Source organism: Amphichorda felina, assembly GCF_050947745.1.
Source record: "Amphichorda felina strain 45539 chromosome Unknown scaffold_6, whole genome shotgun sequence".
NCBI lineage: Eukaryota > Fungi > Ascomycota > Sordariomycetes > Hypocreales > Bionectriaceae > Amphichorda > Amphichorda felina.
The window spans coordinates 1,331,003-1,356,428 of NW_028145044.1; the positions used below are offsets into that span (position 1 = coordinate 1,331,003).

The window sequence follows — 25,426 nt, forward strand, 5'->3', positions numbered from 1 at the left end:
TCCTCTCCATCGGCAACAAATTTAATCTCGAGCCAGGTCTTTCTCCCAGTCTCCAAATCTGCAGCGGATCTACACCGACTTAGCTCATTAAATGTGCTGTTCCGTTTGCTGTTGTTTCCACTTCCTGCTTCGTCGTGGGCCACTGGTTGGTGGTGGCTTGTCGAGGCTTAACCGAGTCGGTGGACGAGTTTCCGGGCGCACCATGTTCCCGTACCCGTGGATATTCACCTACATAGTCGTTCCATATGATTTTGATATCTAGTCTTCGCTGGCAAGTCATTGAGAAGTGGCCTGAATCAGATTCTTGATCGTGAGCTCGTGAGCATCTTGGGCGATTTAGGGCGGCGATGACACCAAACCTGTTCGGGGTGGCGACACGAGCCCCGGTGCTGATACTCGGATCGTTTAGGGGCCACCATTCCCTCATGTATCGGTACGCGTCGATCCAAGGTGGCCGTACCCGGTGGAAATGAGCCAGCGAAGAAATCGTACCATTCTGCACCGCCAACCACTGGCTCTGGTCGCCCAATCTCAATGCCGATCACTCGTTGAACGGCATTCGCGATGATGGATCAGCAGGGGCCCGTGTTTGATTACCCTGCTAAGCAGGCAATTGGACTCGAGTCACTCAACCACAAGTTCGGGGGGAATAATCCCATCGTAATCCGACATGAGGTCAGCCAGGTAAGCAACACCACCACCACCATGCGCCCAGATGCTGCATCTTTTCGACCGACTTCGGTGGATTGATCTCACCCCTCCAAGGTGGGGCCGAGACTGGACTCTGGCGGGCTGAGAGCACTTGACTGTCACCCCACTAATTTGTCCGGCCGAGGTTCAGAGGGTCTTCGGAGTTTTGTTTTTTTCCCTTTCAGGTTGCTTCGCAGCCAGACCGTAATACCACTGGCAGGAGAGTGACCTTTGGGTGGATGGGGCGTGTCCACTTGGACCTTCTCAACAGGTGTGGGATGTACCAGTACCTGTGACGACACGAGGGCCAGCTTACCCCAATGGTTTTTTTTTCGACTGCGACCCCCTGACACTGGAGCCCCTGGTTGAGCTGCTCACCGCCCGGCCCAGGTCCGCCCGCCGGAACATTGCGACGGGCCCCGAAACGCAAGCTTAGGAGGGTCAGCCCCACTATTCTGGCTGTCTGGTAGACCGCCCCAGTGGGCTTCCCCCCCCCGGCTGGAGCTGCCTCAGCAACCCAAAATTTTGGGAGGCTGTTTTCTGCCGCCGACTCGCGCTCCTCGTCCTGCTCAGACCCTCAATCCAACCCCCAACCGCATCATCATCGCTCGACCTCTCCTCCATTCCTGCTCCTCCCCTTTGGACTCTGTGCAATTCTCCCCGTGCAGCTTTTAATCTTTTTTTGATTGTCGCAGCCTGCCCGCTTGAGCTCGTGCAGTGGTGAGTGACAGATCTTCACTTCTCTGCCCCTCAGGCCACGCCTGCGAATCCCCCTCAGCTTGCCCTTAGCTGACGCTTGGGAGCTTCTGGGCGTCCTCTCTCTCCAGCGCACTGGCGCAATTGAAATCACTTGATCTCGGACTAGCTGCTGACCTTTTCCGCCATCAGTGAAAAGAATAAAAGAGACAAAAGTCGACTCACCAGACGGCGCTTCTCATCCCACATCCTCTAGCCCACAATGTCCGCCAAGTCGATCCTCGAGGCCGATGGCAAGGCCATCCTCAACTACCACCTCACTCGTGCTCCCGTCATCAAGCCGAGCCCTCTCCCCAAGCCGACCAAGCACAACCCTCCCCCGCGGTTGGCCTCTCTGCACTTCCCCGAGGACGCCAACGTCGAGGACGTTCTCAACCAGGCCGAGGTCACCTACCCCTGGCTGCTCCAGAGCGGCTCCAAGTTCGTCGCGAAGCCTGATCAGCTCATCAAGCGTCGAGGCAAGAGCGGCCTGCTGGCTCTGAACAAGACCTGGCCCGAGGCCAAGGCTTGGATTGCGGAGCGCGCTCGCAAGGAGCAGCAGGTCGAGCACGTCTCTGGTCTCCTGACCCAGTTCCTCGTCGAGCCTTTCGTGCCTCATCCCCAAGACACCGAGTACTACATCAACATCAACTCCGTCCGTGATGTAAGTTGAAAAACCCCCCGTCGCCGTTGAGAGTTGGTGAGCCTGGCCTGTGTCGTGGGTCTTGCGTGCTGGTCATCTGCTGCTGTCCGCCTCCGGGGACGACCTTTCAAAACATGGGAAGCCGTCCAAATAGGAGTAAGAAAGCAACGCAGCAAGTCTGAGGGCTTTTGTTCCCATTTATATGTGGGAAAGGCAACGTTTTGAAGTGTGGGTGGCACCGGTAGTGTAGAACCGTGCACCTCCGGACGAACGGATGTCACGATGGGAGGGCCCACGCCAACCCCTGCAGTCGTGCAGATTTCCAGCCACAGCGCCATCCCGATACAAGCCAGCCCTACCACTTTCCCATGTGAGATAGTTGTTAGCTAACAAGACTCTTTTAGGGCGACTGGATTCTGTTCACCCACGAGGGTGGTGTTGATGTTGGCGATGTCGACGCCAAGGCTGAGAAGATTCTGATCCCCGTCGATCTCGCTGAATATCCTTCAAACGAGGAGATTGCTGCTACTCTCCTCAAGAAGATTCCCAAGAGCCTGCACAATGTCCTGGTCGACTTCATCACGCGTCTGTACGCTGTGTATGTCGACTGCCAGTTCACCTACCTCGAGATCAACCCTCTCGTCGTGATCCCCAACGAGGACAAGTCCTCGGCTGAGGTTCACTTCCTGGATCTCGCTGCCAAGCTGGACCAGACGGCCGACTTTGAGTGCGGTGTCAAGTGGGCTATCGCCCGCTCTCCCGCTGCTCTTGGTCTGACCAACGTCTCCAACGGCGACAAGGTCAACATTGATGCTGGTCCCCCGATTGAGTTCCCGGCCCCCTTCGGCCGTGAGCTGACCAAGGAGGAAGCCTACATCGCCGACCTCGATGCCAAGACAGGTGCGTCACTCAAGCTGACCGTGCTCAACCCCAACGGCCGCGTCTGGACGCTAGTCGCTGGTGGTGGTGCGTCTGTCGTCTACGCCGATGCCATTGCCTCTGCTGGCTTCGCCGACGAGCTCGCCAACTATGGTGAGTACTCTGGTGCGCCCACCGAGTCGCAGACCTACCACTACGCCCGCACGGTCCTGGACCTCATGCTCCGCGCTCCCATGTCCGACAAGGGCAAGGTCCTCTTCATTGGTGGCGGTATTGCCAACTTCACCAATGTTGCCAGCACCTTCAAGGGCGTTATCCGCGCGCTGCGCGACTTCTCCACCCAGCTCATCGAGCACAACGTGCAGATCTGGGTTCGCCGTGCTGGCCCCAACTACCAGGAGGGTCTCAAGAACATCAAGGCTGCCACTCAGGAGATGGGTCTCAGCGCCAAGGTCTTTGGCCCTGACATGCACGTCTCGGGCATTGTGCCTCTGGCCCTCGTCCCCGGCAAGTGGGAGGAGAGCAACGCCCAAGAGTTCAGCGCCTAAACATTTTGGGACTCGAGTCGGGCCGGGGGGCGGTTAGGATGAATGGAGGGATATAGAAGCGAGAGGATAAAGCTGATGACGATTTGCCACGTCATTTAACCGTGGGTGAAGCAAAATGAGCTGCTATTTGGGTCTTTACTGTTTCTAGTATCTAGCAGTAAAGCCATGTACGGGTATGTCACTTAGAAGCGGACGATGACGCCAAGACAAAGATGAATACAATTTTTAATAGTCAACATGCTGATACCGCGTATCGTCGCACACTTTTGAGGTCTCGTACGGATTTTCGAACCCATACTACGTACGGACATGGTCTAAATATATCGTGATGGGCTTGGGTAACCGTGAATGGTGGATATCTTTACAGGCAACTGCCACGCATAGAAGCTTGCGTGGGTATAGTATACAAGACCTGGGTATAATTTTTGCTATCTCTTGCGTCGTTAGGCGTGTCGACACTTGGGCGTATGTCCAAATCATGGCATCTCACCATGCCACCATCTTACTCCGTCTTGCCTCTCACAAACTCACCAACGCCTGACCGGATGCCACGCAGCCCCGTCGACTTCTTGTCCTTTTTGCCACCGCCGGTATTACCAGTAGTACCCTCCTCGTCCTTGTGCTTGCCCTTGCCCTCTTTCCGGAAGCGGTTCTGGACGCCCCCTGCGACGTATGTTAGTTAATAGAACGGACAAATGATGTTTGGCAAATGAACGAGAGATATCACCACTCACCTCTGCCAAAGTATCTCTGGTCGGGACTTATCGACGACGGCGTGACTTCCACCCCGGGAGGCGTCGTCGGTCGCTGCCCCGTTGACGAAGTCCCCTGCTCCCGTAGCGGCGGCGTTACATTGTAAGATGTGGCTTCAGCCGCCTCCGGGTTGGATAGCCCACGCAGGCGCGGTCTGGCCTTTGCATGGCCTGCTGCTGTGTTCTTGGGGAAGTGTTCCCCGCCGGGCACCGGTAGACTCGACGCCTCTATCTTGATCTGCTCGGGCGTCGCCCCAGACTGCATGTCCAGCAGCGACGACTGGAGAGCCGTATACTTGCGCATCAGCAGATCGTACTGCTTCTGCATCTCAGCCTGCTTGGCCCGGCTGCCAGCCATGATGCTCTCCAGCTCCGACCTGTGGCCAGCTCCAGGGTGTTTTCCCTTCTCCATTGCCTCCGCCAGCTTCGCGTGTAGCTGTCCCACCTGGAACTCAAAGAGCTTCTTCGCCCGTTGGAGCTCGGCCTCGTGCGCTGCGAGCTTGGCATGCAGGGCTTCTACTCTGCTCTCCGCCGCTGCCGCAGCCTCCATGGCGGCCATGCGCTCCCGCTCCTTGGCCTGGTTGTCAAGCTCCGACACAGTCAACCTCTCGATCTCTGCCTTGAGGCGGTCGACCTCGACGCCGTGAAGTTCTACCGACTGCAGGTTCTGCTTCCAGCTGAGCTCCTTGACCTCTCCGACACATACGAGCTTGCGGAGTTTGTCGCACTCGCCCTTGGCGTCCTCCAGCTCCCTGCGCACCCTCTGGAGCTCGCTGTTAGTCTCCTTGGACTGGTCGCGCAGGTTTTTGAGTTTGGCCGATAGGTCAGCCTCCCACTTCTTGGCCAGTGCCCTGCTCTTCTCCGACTCCTTGCGGACCTGCATCTCTGCCTTCTTGGCCTCCTCGTAGCGATTCTTGAGGTTCCGGTTCATGATGATGATGTTCTGTGTCTCTGCTTCCGTCGCTGCCTCTGCCACCTGCTTCCTCCGTAGCTCTGCAATATGCGCCATATGCTGCTGCTTCTGGTATCTCTCAAAACTCAAGTCGTTCTGGAGCATCAGGTTCTGCCGCTGTAGGTGGGCCACTTGGGAGTTCACATCTGTTAGAGACATGGGGGAGTTAAAGAAGCCCGTCTGGGGTGCGCTGGCCTCTGCAGGGCGCTCATGTGCCGAGTTGCGATGGCTAGCCGCGGCAGACGTGTCGCTCTCGTTTGCCGTAGGTTGATGGAGACCTGATTTGATGGCCTTGTTTGACTGAATCAGATCTTGAAGTTGGGAATGCGAGGCCGACTGCACAAGACCGGGGCTATCCGCCGTTGAGTCGCGGCTCCTGACTTCTGTGAGATCTTTGTTGGACGTGGCACTTGAGTGCGACTCCACTCTCGTCATTGTATGGAGGCTCGACATCGAGTTGATCCTAGCGGACCTGGCGTCAAGTTGAGACTCTACGGGTACGGAGCTGCTCAACAGCGCTGCGTCAGGACCCTCATTTTCAGGCTCAACCGTCACGGGCGGAATATTTGCTCCAGGCATGGTGGCCACTTCCAGAGGCGGGCCCCCAACGAAATCCGACGGCAGGCAGAGCGCCATGCACTCTGTCACGACCTCGGCGGCCTCGCTCTTGATCCAGCGCCCGAAATCTGTCTTCTCGGATTCGACCGTCAGTGTGTAAAAGTTGGGGTGAAGCAAGTGGCATCTCCTGAACCTCTCCGACTGGTCTCTCAACTCGGTTGCTTGGACTTCGAGCTCCTCGGCGTTTTGCACATTGGCATGACGCAGGTACCTCTGCGGCTTGCGGATATAATCCATGAAGTTGAGAGGGTAGAGGCCGTACAGAATCGTGTAGTAGTTTGCGAGGTGGGTGATGGCGCCGTCATCCACACCCGGCACGCTCGCGCATATTTCCCACGTGTTGACCTTGTCAGAATCATAAGAGGATAGCTCTGTAGAACCTGACAGCTGCTCCCCATTCCAGAACAGAATTCTCGCGTAGATGTTGAACAGGATGGGGAGGTGCGGGACCAGTGAGCTTGGCATATGCGGCAGGAGCATTACTAGGGCCGTGAGGGCAGACGAAATGACCGCCGTCGAGGTATCTTCTTGCAAGCATGTGAGCAAGTGGCCAAATAGGGGGCTTTCCATGATCTGGTGGAGGTGTGGCGGTCGGTTCTGGATGAAGTCGCAGAGGAAGCGCAGCGCCGATTTCCGGTACTTGGCCTGGACGAAAAAGTAGTCGAGAGACGCAAAGAATTGCTGGTAGCAGTTAGTGTCAAGACCGGCGTAGACAATATTATCATCCAAGAAAAACTATACCAATGGTCGTCTCTTCCCAAACTGCACCAGAGCGTCGCGGAACATACGCTCGTTGCACTCTGTGTCTGGGACGCCCTCAACAAAAGTCGGGTAGAACCTGTCCATCCATGCAACAAATAGGCGGTGCATGACAGGATTCAAAGTGACTTCTTCCTCGCGGACATCCTGATACTCGTCGGCCATCGTCACAAGTTCCATCAGGCCTCGAACCGTCTCATTGACAATGGCTCTATCGTTGGATGTCCGCTGGGTGAGGACGCCCCGGAGGTTGTCAAGCCACATGATTACACGCTCGGGGGTCTGGATCATGGGCTGGAGGTGCCTCAGAATGGCGATCCAGGCCCCCGAGGCGGCTATGTTGCCTCTGACATGCTTCTCGAAGATGGACACCAGGTCCTCCTGAAGGCGACCGGCAGCAGCCTCGTCATATTTGGGGTGTCGTCGAAGGTACGCGGCGATGGTTTCGACTAGGTCGTCGGGTAGAGGTAGTGTGGGTTCGGGGATGAAGGCCGTGAGAGCCTTGGAGAGCTCTTTCAAGGATCTAATGGGGGTAGACCGTCAGCGAGAACGTGGCAGATAAGGGAGAGCAGAAGGGGAGGGCTGCGGGAAGAGTTTTCAGCCTGGGTGGAACTTACGTCTGAGATGCCATTTTGGGATCGGCGGCATTATCGGAAGAAGCTGTTGAAGCACTCTGCCGGCCTCGAAAACTCGCGAGTAGCTCCTGGGGTCTATCGATGCATGGTGCGGAACGGCAGGCGGTGGCGATGACCGAGAGTCGAGGTGCAGATCAAGCTTCAGGACGCAGCGGGTCCAGAGGGGCCCAGGGCTGCCAGAAATAGCGCCACACTGGCTTGACTGGAGGTAGCCTGAGCCAACCTCACGTGGTTGAGCTCCCTCCCGCGCTCAATTCCCTCAATTCATCGTGAACTCAGCCCATAAAATAGTCAATCCGACTCGGAGCCCCCGGAGACCATCAGGCCATGATCCGGGAGACGTTGGTTTGCTTGGACAGCCAATGGGGGAGTGAATGTGGCCCGGGTATTGCGTCGTCCCGACCACAGTGGGCGAGGGATGACAAGCTGCAAAGCAACCCGAGATGGCTCCATTCAATCTGTCGCCCCTTACCCTACCCAACCTTCCTGGTGCTCGTCATCATGCTGCAAAAAACGGGGACCGGGCACGGGTATCGTCTGCGCACCCAGGTCGAGGGCCATCGATCGGCCCACCGGGCGCCGCCGGCGAAGCCCCAACGAAGGGCTAGGAAGCTGCACAGAGGGTGGCAGAAGGGTTCCAGAGGGCCAGGTCCCCCCGGGACCCCGCAATCCAGGCCGCATGACCCCGCGAAATCAGCGGCTTTCAGTGGAGCTTCTAGTGACTAGGGTCTGCAAGATAGTACCTTCAGTAACTGTGCATCTTTTCAACCAGATACTGTATGGACTGTGTCTAATCCAATACGGGAGGAGGCTGGCGTTAATCTCAATCACCTTGGTTGAAATTCTTACGTAAGCATTAACATAACCTCTATCTGATTATTATGAAATAGCTTTGATTCTACCTCCGAGCGCTGCCTCTAATCACAAGCGCTACTTCTATAGGCGCAGCCTTGAATTATATGCGTTGCCTCTAATTACAAGCGTTACCTCTGCTATAGTTGGTGAAAAGGTACAAGTGAAAAATGCTAAGAGCTTGGTGCGAGTCTCCAAATTCGCACCACAGCACAGTTCGTACAGTTCTTGGCAGAAAAGTGCACAGCTTTGCTGAAGGTATCTCCGGGTACCCCTGCAGCGCTGCAGCCAGCCTTTGCAGCGGAGCGTGGATCCGTTGCCCGTGTACGAAGAGTATTACCTGACGACGTATCCCGTACATCACGCGAGGCCGTGGCGAGGGTGACGTGACTTTGCCTGGCGCAGAGTTTGGGTGTGGCCTCATGTCTCGTTCCTCCTCAGGCCGTACATCGTACTACGGTACTAGGTAGGCATGTACAATTGAGGGGTTCTAGGCGTTCAGTGTGTTTCGCTCCGTGAATTGCTTGCAGGCGAGCGAGCAATGGGCACCGTTCTCTCGTCATCGCGTGATCCCCTCTCCTCTCTCCTCCCATTGATGCCCTTTCCTACCTTACCTCGTCTACCTACCCCTCCTAATTACTTCCCCCCTCCTGCTCCCCCCTCCTTCCCCTCTCCTCCTTCTTCCTCTTCCATCATCATCATTCCATCCCTCAAACCCAATTCCATCTCCCATTGATCTCTTCCACATATCTACATAGTCGTCAAGATGGCTGCAAGCAAGACCTCGGCAGTGGCCGACGAGCCCATCGATGTCCTCTTTGCGCTCCATCCAAAGTTCGACTTGCTCGACTTCGCTGGCCCTGCCGAGGTGTTTACCACGGCCCTCCACGACTTCAAGGATGACTGTGAGTCACTTCGCTGTTGCATTGGCCCCTGTGCTCCTCCCCTCAAGCCTCGCCTGCCCTTAGCACGTCCCGCTTCGTGAACCCCACTGACCCGTGTCCCCCTCTCCTCTCTGCAGCTTCTAGAGCCTTTGAGATCACCCTCGCCGGTGCCGAGCCCAAGGTGCTGTCCGAGCAGGGCGTCATAGTCGGCTCCCAGATCTCCTTCAAGGAGGCCCACGACCGCCTCGAGGATTTCGACGTCCTCGTCATCATTGGCGGCAACTCTGCCAAGATTCTTGAGACGGAGGAGGAGCCTGCCGGCCTCATTGTCGATTTCTCAGAGCTCCAGAAGAAGGATCCCGGCAGGGAGCGCACCATCCTCTCCGTCTGCACCGGATCCCTCTTCCTCGCAAAGGAGGGCATCCTGTCCGGTCTCTCCGCCACCACCCACCCCGACTACCTGACCAAGTTTGAGATTCTGTGCAGCGAGGCTGCCACTCGAAACCTCCAGGAGCGTACCGATGTCGTCGAGGACGCTCGCTATGTTGTCAATAATCTCCGCTTCGACCTCGGAGACGAGGACGAGAATCCCTATATCCGCCGCAAGTCCGATTCTGGACGACGCCCCTCCAACGCCCGGTATGTCACCTGTCAACTCGCCCCGGGATACTCCGTATTAGAACGATGGCTAATGGATAATTTACAGAAAGGGAAGCATGTCGTGGAAGGGCTCCAACAGCCGCCGCGAGTCCATTGCCCGCCGCGCCGCGATGCGTCTTGGGGGGCTTCGGGTCATCACGGCGGGGGGCAACAGCGCTGGCGTGGATGCAGCCTTGTATCTCGTCAGCGCCTTTGTGGATGATGGGTGCGCGTTGGAGGTGGCCAGGATCATGCAGTGGACCTGGAACAAGGGCATCGTCGTGGATGGTCTCGACGTCTAAGCCCGGCCGAGGGCCAGTGTACGGCTACGTGCTGGGGTAATATTTCCCACGTAGATCCGATATGTGTTTCTTTATAGCAACGAATGTATCCGTAAAATGAGTAATGCCAATCCCACTTTCCATGATTTTCCGGCCCTGAGGAGCATGCTGTGATCTGGGACAGCTACTAATAGTAACTCGATCTCGCTGCTTTTCAGAGCTCCGGTGGTTCATTGATGCCACATTGGATCTTTGCAGTGCTTTGCATACTCGCTGGAATCAGTACGAAGTGCTCGTACGAGTTCGGGTACAATGACTGGAAGCACTGCCAAGTGCCGAGAAAGGGACCAGGGAGCTCGAGCCACCATCAGGCCCGTACCGGCATACCGCAACCAATATGGACAGAAATAATGGGCAGTTTGGCAGCACAGAGGAGCCTGCCTCACGTCTGGTTTTTCCTTCACCCTCATGCACTCCACAGGCTCCTTTCAGTGGCGTCACAGCGCGTCACTTCCCAACCCGGAGCTACATCCTGTGCACTGCAAGCACTGCAGCCACTGCTCTGGGAATTTTTCCGCCTCACCTATGCCGTTCTGTCCGTCTCCCGCGACGCGCCCCAGATCACGCCCACCTTTGACCCTGCGACGAACCCTCACCCACAGCGTCCCTACGAATTCAACTTCCAGAATCATCCCGCGCTGCTGCTGATCGAAACCTGATATCTGGCGGCCCTCTACAGGCCAATCGCCTCCCCACGATGACCGACTGGTCCAAGCTCAAGGTCGTCGACCTCAAGGCTGAGCTCAAGAGGCGCGACCTCCCCCAGCATGGCCTGAAGGCGGAGCTTGTCACACGACTCACAGAAGCCGACGAGGAGGGCGCGTCGGCACAGGCGGGCGAGGAGCCAGAGACTGGCGAGGAGAAGGCCCAGGACGCTGAGGATCAGGCTGGCGACGATGAGGACGAGAATCCCGCCGCGGACGGGCCTCCCGCTGACGAGGCTATTGCAAACGGTGATGAGCCAGCGCCTGCAGGCGAATCTGAGGACGAGAAGATGGACCAGGGACCTGCTCAAGATGCGCCAGGATCAGAGCCCGAGAACCCAACCAGTGGAGGACCAGCGGCTCCCGACACATCAGAACCAGAGGATCCCAAGGTTGAAGCACCTGCTGAGGCAGAACCCAAACCCAAGAGCGAGGATGATGACGCGGACAAGGCACCGTCGCTCAGACCTGAGGAGAGCAATGGCAGTGATGCCATGGCCATTGATGCCGTTGGTGAAGCCCAGAAGCGCAAGCGATCTGCCACCCCGCCACCCGATGAGGAGGCTGTCGCAAAGCGCGCGCGCACATCCGAAGCGCTGGTGGGGGGTGGTATTGCACCTGCAGTGCGGATAGTTGACCAGCCTGAGACGGATCCTGTCGAGGGGGCGGCTGATAAAATGGACACTGCCGCGGACAATGGCGCCCCCAGGGATGAGGCAGACGACGATATGGACGCCCAGCCAGCCGTCGCCCCGGCTATTCACCCGGCGACTGCAGCCCTCTACATCGCCAACCTGATGCGACCTCTGCGCCCCGTCGATATGCAGACACATCTCATCGACCTCGCTACCCCTCCCCGTCTGCCTCTCAGCAACGACATCATCGAACTGTTCCACCTCGACCAGATCCGCACCCACGCCTTCGTCGTTTTCACCTCCACATCCGCCGCCTCACGCGTCCGCACCCTCCTCCACGATCGCGTCTGGCCCAACGAGAGCAACCGCAAGCCGCTCTTCGTGGACTTCATCCCCCCGGACAAGGTCCAGGACTGGATTGACATCGAGTCCGGTGGTGGCGGCAGATCCGGCACACGCTGGGAGGTTATCTACTCAGACGCCCCTGACGGCTCTGTCGAAGCGCACCTCGAGTCTGCCACGGGATCCCTCTCTAGGGCGGCGGGCCCGCCACCAGCATCCGCCCCGACGGGCCCACGCCTCACGGCTGACAGCATCAACAACATCCCCCTTGGCCCCCGCGGCGGTCCCTCCTCCAACAATGGCCCGGCCCCACCCACAGGCCCCCGGGCCAAGCGTTCCGGCCCGGGACCATTTCCCCCTCGCGACTCGGGCAAACGCACCCAGGCTTACCCCCCGGTCTATTATAGCACCGTCCCCGAGGACCTCGCCCGCCGCCGCATCGCCAACATGCACTCCTTCTACACCGACCGCCGCGGGCCCTACGGCCGCGAGATCAACCGCTACTCCTTCGAGAACGGCGACTCCTTTGTCGACCGCGGTAAGGAGATCTTTGAGGGCATCCGCCCGCCGCACCGCGAACGCGGCATGAGGGGCGGTGGCATGAGGGGCGGCGGCATGAGGGGCGGCGGCAGGAGAGGCGACGGCAGGGGAGGCGACGGGCGCGGTGCGTTTGGCGGGCGTCCGCCGCGGAGGCCCAGACCGCGCAGCGATAGGTACCTGCCCGGCGGGAGGGACAGGGCTTCGCCCCCTCCGTCTGGTCCTCGCCGTGACGACCGCTTGTGAGAGGGTGTTTGTTCTTTTCCCCCCAAGGTTGGGCTGTTTTGACGCGAGTCAAGTATATTGCTTCCGTTCTACGAGAGCGACCAGTACCGCTACTAGGGACCAACGTCGCTGCTTTCTTGAGGGCGGCATTACTGGTTCCACGATGTTCTGTTCCACGGCGTTGGGGGTTAGGGGGAATGGGAGGATAGGCTTTGGCAGGGGCAAATCGTTGCATTGCGTTTAGTAGGTCCAAGATTTGGGAGGACCGAGGGCATCGGGTTCTAGGAGGTAATAGATCAAAACCGAGACTACTGTTTCGTAGGCGGCCGCACTGCCTGCCAACATGTATGTACCACTATGCAATGTACCTGATACCCAAGTCTAATTGAACATGGCGTGTACAATTGTCGCTCATGTCGTGGTTGACTAAAACGAACTCCTACGAAGTACGTATACTATTACAGCATTATACATTCCGGGCCACAATATTCACCAGGATAATTTATCAATAGAAAGAAAAAATTGTATCCCATTTACGCATTGGTCTGGTTAGAACTATAAAGGGTCATAAACAAATCACACAGAAACCTAGAACCTGTCAAATTAATCCCATTTCACTCCAGTTTGACGCCTGTGACTCAGTCACTCTCTCTTAACCGCTAGCGGCGAGCGGCGAGGGCTCAACGCCAACGCGCTCCCTGTTGAGAATGTCCAGCATGAGCTGGCTGGGGCGGTTGTCCTTGTAGACGGACTGGCTCTCCTTGGCCAGCTGGACATTCTGGAGGTACTTCTCGAAGAGGTAGGAGCTGTCCATGGGACCGCCCTTGGCCTCGGGGTGGAACTGGGTTGAGAAGATGGGGCGGGTCTTGTGCATCATGCCCTCGTTGCTGCCATCGTTGAGGTTGACAAAGTACTCCTTGAAATCATCGGGAAGAGTGCTGGCGTCGACGGCGTAACCGTGGTTTTGGCTGGTGATGTGGCACTGTCCGGTGGTCAAGTCGAGGGCGGGGATGTTGTGAGCCCGGTTACCGTACTTGAGCTTGATGGTACGGGCGCCGACAGCCAGGGCGAGAAGCTGGTGGCCAAGGCAGATGCCCATGATGGGGATCGACGAGGTCTCCATGAGGCGGGCGAGGTTGTACACGGTCGACTGGCAGTGAGTGGGGTCGCCGGGGCCGTTGGAGATGAAGACACCGTCGAAATGCTGGGACACCTTGTGGATGGGGTAGTCGTAGGGGAAGACGGTCACCGAGGCGCCACGGCTGACCAGGCTGCGAAGGATGTTCTCCTTGACACCGCAGTCGAGGAGAGCGACGTGGAAAGCAGCACCGGGTGACTCGACAACGAAGGGAGCCTTGGTGCTGACACGCTTGACCAGGTTGATCTGGCCAGGGTCGACGAAGCCCTCATCCTCATCCGCATCGTACTCGTCGCCAATAGAGATCCTAGCAAGGGAAGAACCCTGCTCTCGGAGATGGGTGACGATGGCACGGGTGTCGACGCCGGAGATGGCAGGGACGCCCTCTCGGGCGCACCACTCTCCCAGGCTCTCCACAGCGGTCCAGTGGCTGTAGTTGGTGGCCACGTCGGAGACCACAACACCGGCGCACTGGATGTGCGGGGACTCGAAGTACTTGAGGAGATTCCACTGGTCCCGCTCGTTCGATGGCACGCCGTAGTTGCCAATCAGGGGCTGGGTGAAGACGAGAATCTGGCCTCGGTACGAGGGATCGGTCATGGACTCGGGGTATCCAACGAGAGACGTGGTGAAGACGGCCTCGCCGGAGATGTTTGCATTGGCACCAAATGCTTTGCCTTGGAAGATGGGGCCGTCCTTGAGACGAGTAAGCATATACGTTCAAATTTCCACTCCCGTTCCAGGGACCGGGTGGTCGATTGGAGTCTGACAACTTACACGAATGGTGAGGGTAGCAGGCAGGGAGTCGACAGGGGCAGTCGCATGAGCCGTGAAGGGCATCTCCCTGCCCTTGCTACCGGCAGCCGCAGCCTGGCTGGAGGCAAATCGCGCCTGGGCGGGAACTCGGAGAGTAGATAGCCTCGCCGCGGTGCGAAGAGCACCTGGGGCGATGGCAGCGCCACTCGTGGACCGAGCCAGGGACAGGGCAGCGAGACCCGAGGTGGGAGCAGCCTTTCTGAGGCCCTGCTTGGCCATGGTTGCCACGGCACCAGCCATAATGTTTGGTGTTGGAAGAGTGGTTAAGGTAAAGGTAAAGATTCGGCTTCGTGTAAAGTCCCCCTATGAAGATAGAGACCTCCACAGATGGTCTGTTTTGGTTCCCATAGTCAGCACGGCAAAGTTAGTGTTTGACCGCCACGGAGGCAGGTGGCCTGGTGGCGGTGAGTCAGTTTGGCCAGGGTTCTGCGAACCTGAGAGATAATCCTGCGAGTAGCGCATTAGCACGACGCCAATTGACAATTGAAAAATGGACAAGCGGAGTGGGCCATCGCGACTCAAGCACCAGTTCTTCCATTGCCAACCAGAACCAGAGGGCATGTATGACTTGAGGTCGTGGTGATGACCACTGGTCATGATGGCGGTGGTGGGGTCGGGGGTCGGGGGCCGGGCATTTCTTTTCAGTTTGGGCGAGTCGGAGGTGCACCAACGTACCTGAGAAGTGAAGACTGACGGGCGCCCGTTCATAAGGGCGGATTCAGCAGGAACTGGGCGATATGAGGAGTTTATAGGCTCGAGATCCAGTGGGATCAGTGTAGCAGTCTGCGGTGCTGTCGGAGATGTCGGCGTGGGTTGTGTCTTTTGACGATGGTGGAGGAGAGGAAGAGAAAGACCAAGATATTTTCTTGGGGCCGGAGAGATAACGGAACCGGCTCGGCGCACAATTGACACACTGTGGCGGTGACAAAACCTTCTTACTCATTGGCTGGGTGCACAAATTTTTTTTTCGCCGTGCAGCTGGCAGGGCGTGTTGAGGGCCTGCAAGTCCGCTACCGCTTCCTCTGGTCAGTGGCTTCCAGGCGTTGGGGCGCTTGGGGACACCCCGTGTCACGCGCTGGAGGTCTGTCTCTGCCCGTCCTGCGCACGGTGCAACGCGACCCGCCGATATCGTCGGTGCTATCTTGGCCCTGACTCTTCGTCATGGGATTGCCCAATTGGCGGTCAACTGCCATCGGTACCTGGTGCTAGCGAAGGGCGCCAATTTACTCCGTACAAGCCGTTGAACCTCCTGGTCAAAGGTTGTCAATAGCACCCTAGTGGGCCTGTCAATGGTACTAGTTGTACGGATAGGTACTACGGATATAGTACGAGTATCTAGACTGACGGCTACAAAGACGCGCGCAGTGCTCAGTACTGCCAAGTATGTATCTTCATGTACTGTAAATGGGTGTAAATGGGGGCTAGTGCTTATATAGTACTGGGCATTAATACCAGCTAGTTGCATGGGGAAGTTCCAAGGAAGTGGAGGGGCCCCCGTACTCTGTAATCGACAAATATACAGTTCTACTACTCGTAGATACATCCTGGTATCGTTAAGAACGTAGTAGTAGTAATAAGCACTTAGTGCCTACATATTACCATCAATGCTTGCTTATACGCGTACAGTAACACATGCCGGTACTATTATACTAGTACTAGCAGTAGTTGGTGGCTTAGCTTTGTCTGTCTGTAGTTGCCAACGTCTGGAATGTGATACGGCCAGTTTGTCAGTTCCAGCTTGTCCTGTGCATCATGGCTGCATCTGCAGAAACGACGCTCGGCTTAGAGCAATAGTTTTGTATCCATGTCTATATACGTGCAGCATCGCTGCTCCCAGCTCTTTACATTGGAGAAAGAAACCTCTACAGGGCACCGAGCTCCTTGAGCTTGGCCACCAGGCCATCCACGTCCTCCACCTTGCCTCCGCCCTGCCTGGTCGGGGGCTCTGCGGCACTTGTCAGCCATCATGGTCGTATTATAGTATGTAGGGCCGGAGAAAACTCCAGTCCACTCACCGGTAACCTTGAGCACCTTGAGGCGCTTGTCGTTCTGCAGGCCAAAGTCGCCCAGCGACATCTTGTCCAGCTTCTTCTTCTTGGCCTTCATGATGTTGGGCAGGCTGGCGTACCGCGGCTCGTTGAGGCGCAGGTCCGTCGTCACCACCATGGGCAGCTTGGCCCGCACCGTCTCGACGCCGCCGTCCACCTCCTTGGTCACCATGACGGTGTCGCCCTCACCGAACTCGACCTTGCTCGCCTGCGTCGCCTGGGCCCAGCCCAGCAGGCCCGCCAGCATCTGGCCCGTCTGCGCCGAGTCGTCGTCGATGCTCTGCTTGCCCAGGATGACCAGGTTGCTGTTCTGCTTCTCGACCGTCGCCTTGAGCATCTTGGCCACCGTCAGGGGCTCCATCTCCTCGCCCTCCTTGAGCTCCACGTGGATGCCGCGGTCGGCGCCCATGGCCATGGCCGTGCGCAGGATGTCCTGGGCCTTGGCGGGGCCGGCCGAGATGGCGCAGATGTCCTCGACGCCGCCGGGGGCGCGCTTCTTCTCGCGGATGCGGACCGACTCCTCGATCGAGAGCTCGTCGAATGGATTCATCGAGTGCTTGACCCCGGCGGTCTCGACGCCGGTCATGGCCTTGTTGACACGGGGCTTGACCTGTGCATTGCGTCAGGGTGTGTTCTCTGGGGCCCGGACCTGGCAGTGGGTGGATTTTACCGCATAGTCAATAACCCGCTTCACGGGGACGAGGATCCGTAGCGCAGACATGGCGATTATGTGTTGCTCAGCGGCAGCAATCCGTCACCAGGAAGAAGAATTGCGGAGGGAGTCTGCGTCGTTGGTATGGGGAATCGTTCGTGGGGGAGTTGGCGATGGGCGATTCCGGCTAGGCCCGGCTCCTACCTCGGGCCAAGCCCCACGTGACGTCCTCGACCACCCAACCGAACATGCCCAACGCCGTTCTCCGGCACGGAAGACGATAGTTCGGTGGGGCGCCCCAACCCAGGTAGCCGATTCAAGCTGTACGTCCCACGGTCTGGCCCGTCGCCAGCGGACAAGACGCCGAGAAATAGCAATGCTATCGCTTAGTACGCATAGTACGCATACCTGCATCGTACAGGCACCAAAAGACAGACAGGGGCAGACAAGGACAACCTGGACTACCTATGTAATCGGAATCAATTGTATCCCAACGCCCAAGCTCCCAATCATGACGCCCCATATACTCCAAGCAACTCGTATGCAAGCCTCTACGTACACATCCCGCGCGTCCGCCCTCACCAATCATCCCACTCATCGTTCTGCTTCTTAGGCTTCGGCGCAGCCGGCCCGCTCCTGCTCTTCCCCATCCCCATCGCGCTCGTCCCGATGGCGTTGTTGCCCTGTTGTCTCTGCTCCGCCAGCCCCGAGAAGTCGTCCCAGAAGCTCCGGCGGTTCTCATCCATCGTCTCCCGCGGCCGCGCAGGCCCGCCGCCCTCATTGCCGCTCTCGACAAACCGGCTGAACCCCTCCTGCGCATTCTTGCCCGCCTGCTGTGCCTGCTTGGCCAACTGCGCGGCCGTAGTCTGGGCCTGCCTGGCAAAGTCGCTCTCGGCAAACTGTCAATAGTGTCAGCCTTATGTGACGAGGTATAGACCCAACAACATAGGCCTGGCCATACCTGCTTTGAGGCGGGCTGCAGATATCCATCGTTGACATTCTTGGCCGTCTTGCTTACCGTCGAGGTGAACCACCCGAAGCCCTTGGTTATAGCCGCCATGGGGTCCTTCTGCACGTCGTCAAAGGTCGGTATCGAGCCCTGGGACTGCGAGGCGGGCCCCGGCGTGTTGCCGAAGCCACCATACTTGCCGCCCTGGCTGGGGGGGACATTGTCGGGGCGCGTGGCGTTATCCGCACCGAGACGGGCAAAGTAGGTGTCATCAACCTTGACCTTGCCCCCAGCTCCGCCGCTTCCCTGACCAGGGCTCTCGCTGCGGCTCGCCGTGCCACTTAGGGGCGTCCCCGAGCGCGGTGTAGACCTCGTAGGCGCGGGCTTCTTGACCGGCGCGGGCGTAGACTTCTTCTCGCTGGGGACGTACTCCTTCCCCTCGACCTTGCAAGTCAGCCTTTCCTTCCACTCCTCCCCAACTTCGCCCGTGTAGCGGTCGGGGTCGGTCCCGTTGTCCCATGTGATCCCCGTCGCGTCGATGCTCGGATGCTGCTCGTAAAATCTTCTCCAGCCGTCGTTACCGCCGAGTCGCATGCGCTCAATCTCAATCGCCTTGAAGGCATCCATGGAGACGCTGCGCACAAACGAAATGTGCACACCCAGGCCGCGGTGCTTGCCGGCGCACGTCAGGCAGATGAAGATGCCGAACTTGGGCGACGCCCACTGCGGTGACGGCGCGCTGCAATCGCAGCAGACATTATTGCTCGACTCCTTCTGGAGAGCCGACAGCTGCGAAGAGGTCCCGTGTCAGCAGCAAGCCATCAGCCCGTCATCAGCCTGGCACATGGCTCACCTTGGACCGCGTCTCGGGGTCAACCTCCCACATGGCCTTGGAAGCCATCGCGGGCGGTCTTTTCGGAGGCGAAGAAGACTAAATATGCCTGGCTCAGGTAGAAGGGGTAAGGTTGGGGGGCATCAAGGGCGGCCGCGAAGGGGTAGACAATAGGCGTTGGTTGGTACTGAGGTGTGTTCTGCTGGAGTTTCGAGAAGCGGGCTCCAGGGGGCCAATCTGGAACCCCCCGGACGCCGACGGGCAAAAATCAAGCCACCTGCCAGCCTGGCATGGTCGCCTGCCTTTGTCGAATCCTCCTCCCTTGCCCCACTAGTAATCTTCGTGGTGAATTGGATCAACGTCTGTTCGTAGTATGATGATATTGACAAAGTTCGAACAGGCGGTTTTATATTCGTACGGCAGTCGGTATTATAACCCTTTCTACATTAAGTTGGCCCCAGTGTGAAATGCACTGGCGAAACATCAATTCGCGCCTTGCTAAAGAGTAAGTTGCGCACATCAAAAATCAGTTCATGAGCACACACCCATAGCCAACGCCTATGAGGCCACGGTCTAATACCTACTAGTAGTAGTTTTCTTAGACGGAATATGTCACATGGCAAAGGAGAGCAATTCTTCAGTCAATATGGCCCTTGATTAACGATTGCGCCAAATTCCTCTCCCCAGCCGACCTCCAACCCAAGCTAATGAACAACCAGGCTGAAGGGCATCGGAGAAACGAAAATACAGATACAACTTTTTGAGGGCTTGAGCACTTTTTTTTCGTTCTTTGAATCTTGGTTCCAATCCGTGGACAGATTAAAAATTGTCAAAAAAGGGTAAAGGGCAAGGAAACGCCAATCACGAGATCTAAGAGTTCAAACTATTGTGCAAGTCTCTTTGATCTCATTTATGGCCAAGAAAAGCCCTCATCGAATCGTGTGCAGCGACCATCTGCCGTAAAAGAAATTCGTCCAAATCGCATGCCATATCATAAGCGTACTCAGCTGCGAGGTCGAGAGTCATTGACCTCTTGAAACTGCGTGCCGTTACCTTAGGCAGTGGCAGTGGTAGTGGCAGTGGTAGTGGCAGTAGTAGTGGCGGGGGTGGGGGCGGCCGGCTCAGGAACGTTCTCCTGGCCCTGGGGGGCCTCCTCGGCAGGAGCATTGGCCTCCTCGTCGGTTTTGTCGGGGGAGTCGATAGCCACCTTGACTGCGATCTCACGTCCCTCGATTTCCTTGCCGTTCATCTCCTCGACAGCCTTCTTCTGCAGCTCCTCGGAGGCAAGGGTAACAAAACCAAAGCCACGTCCCTTACGAGCCTCACCTCGAGCCTGCAGCTTCTTAATCATGAAGCGAGGAATAGGGCGAAGGGCGATCTTGGCGGAGGAAGGCTGGTACTCCTTGAAAAGCTCAACAAGCTGTCTTTGCGTTAGCGGGGGTACATTGTTGAAAAAGCAATCACCGAGTTCTAACCTTCTCCTCGGTCAGGTCGTAGGGCAGGTTGGCAACCATGACCTTAGTCTTGGAGGGGATGCCATCAGCAGGGGGGCCACGCTCACGGCGCTGGCGCTGCTGGGCATGGGCAGTCTTGAAGTATTCGTTAGTCGTGTCCTTCTTGTTCGTGATGTCGGTCAAAGGTTGAACCTCGTCAGCCGCGTCAGTGGCAGCGGCGTCGACGGTGCCAGCATTGGCACCCTCGGCAGTATCGCCCTCCTTCTTCTCCTCAGCACCATCCTGCAAGAGAAACATGTTAGTAGCTGCTGCGTTTCGGTGGTGATGATTCGACGTACACCACGGGCGGCACGGGCGCCGCGGCCGTTGCGGCCACGGCCACGGCCACGGCCACGGCCCGAAGCACGGCGACGGGTACCCTCAGCACCGGCACCCTCACCCTCAGCCTTCTCTCCAGCAGGCTCGGGCTTGCGGGCAAGCTGAACGGAGACCTTGCGCTCCAGAATCTCCTTGCCGGAGAGCTCCTCGATAGCACGTTCGGCCTCAGTGGGAGTCGAGAGGTCGACAAAAGCGTAGCCGACAGGTCGGTCGGTGCGGGGATTCTTAGGAATTGAGACGGACTCGCTAATTCATAGCATCGTTAGCACATATTTTACGCATTTGTGAGTAAAAGCTGGATGTGTCGGGAAGGTATCGGATGTGCGTCATAGCTCATCGCCAGGAGGGCAGAACAACGGCTGACTATCCCAGGACAGGATACCAGATCGGTGAAAAGTTTGTGGCATCAGATAAAGCTCACGTGGCGCCAGAACTATCCATCCAACCGTAGCAGTGATGTGACACCCTTGGTACGGCGGGCATTCGAGCTTTGACAGCAGGGTGTGTGATGATATGCAACAAGGGAACACAGTGTTGTTTTGAGAGGATGGCGATGGGAACTGGGATGAACTCACACAAGATAGCTCTTGAAGAAGTCCTTCAACTCTCCCTCGGTTGTCGCATAGGCCAGGTTGCCGATGTAAAGGCGGCGACCCTCGGCAGCGCTGGCCGAGGCGGCCTCGTTGGCGGCGGCCTTGTCATTGAGGGTGGTATTGCTCAGAGTGTTGGCAACGTCATTAACGGTGGTCTCGGAGACCTTCTCCACAGGGGCGGCAGCAGACATGATGACGGGATTGAAAGTGTGGATGGGAGATGAGGACTTGACCAAGGTCTTGTCTTGAGGTTATGACGTTCGAACTCGGGAGGTGGAGGCACCTAGGTGGTTCGAAAGGTGAGTGGGGGGAAGTTCGGGAGGTATCGAACTCGTGAGCAATCGAGGGAGGAAGTTGATCAGGGTAGCTTGGTGCCCTAGACACAGGATGAGATTAGACAGACGGCGAGCGTTGCGCGGGGACACAAATTGACTGAAGAGTTGTGTTGGGGGAGAAAAGGGGAGATTGGGAGCTGGGAGTCGCGAAATCTGAAATATTTTTTCGACCCTGGGCAGCCAGAGGCTTGCAGGTGTGCACCTGCTTTGGCGCGGTGTGCAGCCAGCAGTGCAGGTGCCGTCCAACTGTTTGAGTGGTTGCGTGGCCGAATGACGAACAGGGGTCGTAGCTGCCTCCGGGTGCCCTCAGCACGGGGGTCCCACTGTTTCTGGGCTCTGGGGAGGGTCTCGACAGCTCCAACTTCTCCAAGCTTCCACCTCGATCCGCTCGAACCTTCCCTGTGATTCACGATTCGCGACTGGGGCATGAGAGGCTTGATGATTGCGATAACAACAGGAAAGAATTGCCCCTACTACCGGCCACATTTATAGAACTCACCGGGCTGATTGTTTTGTCTGAGGGTAATGAAAATTGTTGCTTTCGCTAGACAGGTTGCCGGAGGTGATGCAAGAGATAAGCTCCGATCCTGGAGATGAATTTATAGTGTTACGCTGTGAAGTCATGCCAGGTTAGGTGTCAAACTCGGTGGAAATTTGCGTTTGGGTGAGCGGTGAGAGGGCCCATTGAAGCTTCTTTTATCCTAGCAGGAACAATGTGACTCCAATACAACGCTGCTTCCACCTGTAAATACTTTGAGCTACTGAGGGAAGGAAGAGGGGACCATGTGCCAGTGTCACGCCAGTTTTCCAGGTTGGCCCCTTCTGCACCACTCGCCGGACCACGCGCAGGCGCAACTCGCCAGCCCGTGCCCCAATATGCGCATTCATTATGCCGCCTCAGGCAGCAAAATCCAGGTGCTGGTAATGCTTGTTGGCCCTCAACAACATGGCGCATTTGTGCGCATTTGAGCGATACGTGCAATCGCGCTCGTATTCTTTCATGGATGGGATTCACAAGCATTCTGTACGCCCAGCAGGATACACATGAAGATGCGGCCAGCCGCCCAAGTCCATGACATGACGTTCGGGTGCCTCGCACGGTTTGGACCAGAACAATGTTAACGCAACTGAGGGACTAGAGCATCCATGAATTTGAACGAGACTCCCAAGTCATTTTAAAGCGACTACTCCGTAGGAGTTAGAGATATGTCTCCCTCTCCTGCAACGTGTCGAATCCATGTGCATTCTGGGTAAACAAAAAGTTAATCTGTCTAAGGAGTATTCGGTCGCCAATCCACTTGACAGCCGGTTCAAAGTATAGCTCCAATTGTGGGTTCGGAATCGACTCGATAATCGGAGGTCGAGGCGTTGTACTTATATGAGCAAGAGATTGATAAGATCTACCAGACCAAAATCTGCACGCAATCGTGACGCTAGTAAAAGCCGCCCCCCGTCATCGGCGGATCCATACACCTTGCCCCAGACACACTAAAAAGACGTAAAAACCGCTGCGGGCAATCTTGGATATCCTCTAGTCCCTTGTACCCGGTCGCCTCGCCGTCCGATGAATCAGAATCAACCTTAGCAAATCAGGACGGACGCAAAGGCTGGCAAAATGGCCGCCATGGACAGAAGCGTCCTCGTTCTATATGGCTCCGAGACTGGCAACGCCCAGGACATGGCCGAGGAGCTGGGCCGGCTGTGCACGAGGTTGCGTTTCAAGGTCCAGGTTGACGAGCTTGACGCTGTAGACATGGTGAGGTTTACAAGTCCTAAATCACTTAATATATGCATCTTGACTGACCCCAGTGACCTATCTAGAACGCCCTCTTGCAGCATGAGCTCGTTATGTTTGTCATCTCCACCACTGGCCAGGGCGACATGCCGCACAACTCGCTGCTCTTCTGGAGAAAGCTCTTGCGCAAGAGGCTGCCCCCTGGGTGTCTGAGCGAGATGAACTACACCTGCTTTGGCCTAGGGGACAGCACATATGTCAAGTGGGTAGAACTCGCTCCCTCGTGCTGTGAGCCTGCTGACACCAGATGCACTGCGTAGATTCAACTGGGCGGCCCGGAAACTCGTCCGCCGGTTGGAACAGCTTGGTGCCAGTTCCTTCTTCGAGAACTCCGAGGCAGATGAGCAGTTCCCAGATGGGTGAGTGTATCCCGCAAATCTCGCCGCCGTCACGTACTGACACCAACCTAGCATCGAGGGTGCCTTTTCCAGCTGGGCAAACCGCCTGTTTGAGCACGTTCTGGAGAAATACCCCGACCCGGATGGCCTCGAGCCTATACCAGACGATGCCATATTACCGCCACGATGGTCACTGAGCCCAGCACTTGACAGGATCCAAAACGTCACCAACGGCGTCAAGGGGAAGCCCGATCCAGAGCCTTTGAAGACCGGCCCTCCACCCTCAAGGCTCCTCCCGGTACCAGATGGCTGGACAGCCACATTGGTAGAGAACAAGCGCCTGACACCAACTACCCACTGGCAAGATGTCCGCCTAGTATCATTCGACATCCCCAGCCGCGAATCAGGCGACCAGCTTCAGTGTAATCCAGGCGACTGCCTCACCATCTACCCCAAGAATTTCCCCGAGGACGTCGACAAGCTCATCACTCTCCTCGGCTGGCAAGCAGTCGCCGACCTACCTCTAGACCTCTCCGCCTGCCCATCCCTCCCACGCGGGCTCTTTGCACCACAACCCTGCACCATCCGTAACATCCTCCTTGAGAATATCGACATCACTGCCATTCCTCGCCGGTCGTTCCTCCGCAGTCTCTCCTACTTCGCCGAGGACAAGGAGCAGCGCGAGCGCCTCCTCGAGTTCACGCAGCTCGAATTCATTGACGAGTACTTCGACTACGCCACCCGCAGTCGCCGCAGCATCCTCGAGGTCCTCGAGGAATTCCACTCGGTCCGCCTGCCTGCCCACCGCCTCCTCGACGTCTTCCCCCTGATTCGCGGCCGCGACTTTAGCATGGCTGGCGGTGGCCCCGCATCCAGCAGCTCCTCACCACCACCTTCCTCCCCCTCCTCCTCCTCCTCCTCCCACACCAGGGTCGACCTCCTCGTCGCCCTCGTCCGCTACCGCACCATCCTCCGCAAACCCCGCCAGGGCCTCTGCTCCCGCTACCTTGCCGCCCTCCCCGCGCCCTCTACTCTGCGCGTCTCGCGCAAGCCCGCCCTGTCCCCCATCCACGGCCCGTCCAACGCCCGGCGGCCCCTCGTCGCCATGGCCACGGGCACCGGCGTCGCCCCCGTGCGCTGCCTCGTCCGCGAGCGCCTCTCCCACCCGGACCCGGCGCCCATGTACCTCTTCTTCGGCAACCGCAACCGCCACGCCGACTACTTCTTCGAGGACGAGTGGGAGGCCCTCGCGCGCGACGGCAGGCTCAGGGTCTTTACCGCCTTCTCGCGCGACCAGGACCAGAAGGTCTATGTGCAGCACCTCGTGAAGCGCGAGGCCGCCTTGGTGGCGGAGCTCATCCCGCAGAATGCCATCTTTGCCGTGTGCGGCGGGTCGACCCGCATGGCCGATGCGTGCAAGGAGGCCGTCTTCGAGCCGTACAAGGAGGGGCACGGGGACAGGGAGGCGAGGGAGAAGGAGCTGGCAGCGCTGACGTGGTGGCAGGAGATTTGGTGATGGCTCGGAGTGTATATATACAGGGCACACGTCCATGTTGACATTCTTCAATAGCATTTGGGATAGATTAGACCAGCATCGGGGAGAGCTAACGCTACAAGGGTACACATATCCATAGGCTGTTGGGTACCGCAAGGCATATTGAATTTGGTCTTGATTTCTATCTTCAAGGACGCGATATGAAAAGAAAAAGAAGTGAACGTAGATGTGTT

General features: G+C 57.5%; 9 protein-coding genes across 9 annotated transcripts; 4 read left to right on the plus strand and 5 right to left on the minus strand.

Moving 5' to 3' along the window:
* Positions 1-1,648: 1,648 nt before the first annotated feature.
* Positions 1,649-3,495, plus strand: acl2 (uncharacterized protein; the record flags this gene model as incomplete). The annotated part of the gene is made up of 2 exons (XM_083195657.1): positions 1,649-2,089; positions 2,473-3,495. 2 exons carry the CDS (start codon positions 1,649-1,651, stop codon positions 3,493-3,495), a joined length of 1,464 nt encoding a protein of 487 aa, XP_083048673.1.
* A 502-nt stretch (positions 3,496-3,997) lies between these two features.
* On the minus strand, positions 3,998-7,207 carry ACO1O0_006264 (Hamartin protein-domain-containing protein; the record flags this gene model as incomplete). Its single annotated transcript, XM_083195658.1, has 4 exons — positions 3,998-4,158; positions 4,230-6,498; positions 6,559-7,099; positions 7,194-7,207. The coding sequence occupies 4 exons, from the start codon at positions 7,205-7,207 to the stop codon at positions 3,998-4,000; spliced, it is 2,985 nt and encodes a 994-aa protein (XP_083048674.1).
* A 1,622-nt stretch (positions 7,208-8,829) lies between these two features.
* ACO1O0_006265 (class I glutamine amidotransferase-like protein) lies at positions 8,830-9,888 on the plus strand (the record flags this gene model as incomplete). Its single annotated transcript, XM_083195659.1, has 3 exons — positions 8,830-8,968; positions 9,085-9,586; positions 9,654-9,888. The coding sequence occupies 3 exons, from the start codon at positions 8,830-8,832 to the stop codon at positions 9,886-9,888; spliced, it is 876 nt and encodes a 291-aa protein (XP_083048675.1).
* A 736-nt stretch (positions 9,889-10,624) lies between these two features.
* Positions 10,625-12,391, plus strand: ACO1O0_006266 (uncharacterized protein; the record flags this gene model as incomplete). The annotated part of the gene is made up of 1 exon (XM_083195660.1): positions 10,625-12,391. The coding sequence occupies one exon, from the start codon at positions 10,625-10,627 to the stop codon at positions 12,389-12,391; it is 1,767 nt and encodes a 588-aa protein (XP_083048676.1).
* Positions 12,392-13,022: 631 nt separating this feature from the next.
* CPA1 (carbamoyl-phosphate synthase (glutamine-hydrolyzing) CPA1) lies at positions 13,023-14,564 on the minus strand (the record flags this gene model as incomplete). Its single annotated transcript, XM_083195661.1, has 2 exons — positions 13,023-14,204; positions 14,286-14,564. The coding sequence occupies 2 exons, from the start codon at positions 14,562-14,564 to the stop codon at positions 13,023-13,025; spliced, it is 1,461 nt and encodes a 486-aa protein (XP_083048677.1).
* A 1,622-nt stretch (positions 14,565-16,186) lies between these two features.
* On the minus strand, positions 16,187-17,093 carry CIR1 (electron transfer flavoprotein subunit beta/FixA family protein; the record flags this gene model as incomplete). The annotated part of the gene is made up of 3 exons (XM_083195662.1): positions 16,187-16,269; positions 16,340-16,982; positions 17,043-17,093. The coding sequence occupies 3 exons, from the start codon at positions 17,091-17,093 to the stop codon at positions 16,187-16,189; spliced, it is 777 nt and encodes a 258-aa protein (XP_083048678.1).
* A 509-nt stretch (positions 17,094-17,602) lies between these two features.
* GCS1 (ADP-ribosylation factor GTPase-activating protein) lies at positions 17,603-18,874 on the minus strand (the record flags this gene model as incomplete). The annotated part of the gene is made up of 3 exons (XM_083195663.1): positions 17,603-17,923; positions 17,986-18,762; positions 18,827-18,874. The coding sequence occupies 3 exons, from the start codon at positions 18,872-18,874 to the stop codon at positions 17,603-17,605; spliced, it is 1,146 nt and encodes a 381-aa protein (XP_083048679.1).
* A 985-nt stretch (positions 18,875-19,859) lies between these two features.
* On the minus strand, positions 19,860-21,421 carry ACO1O0_006270 (RNA recognition motif domain-containing protein; the record flags this gene model as incomplete). Its single annotated transcript, XM_083195664.1, has 4 exons — positions 19,860-20,225; positions 20,281-20,541; positions 20,598-20,883; positions 21,213-21,421. 4 exons carry the CDS (start codon positions 21,419-21,421, stop codon positions 19,860-19,862), a joined length of 1,122 nt encoding a protein of 373 aa, XP_083048680.1.
* Positions 21,422-23,180: 1,759 nt separating this feature from the next.
* On the plus strand, positions 23,181-25,214 carry TAH18 (NAPDH-dependent diflavin reductase; the record flags this gene model as incomplete). The annotated part of the gene is made up of 4 exons (XM_083195665.1): positions 23,181-23,321; positions 23,387-23,562; positions 23,621-23,719; positions 23,771-25,214. 4 exons carry the CDS (start codon positions 23,181-23,183, stop codon positions 25,212-25,214), a joined length of 1,860 nt encoding a protein of 619 aa, XP_083048681.1.
* Positions 25,215-25,426: the final 212 nt, after the last annotated feature.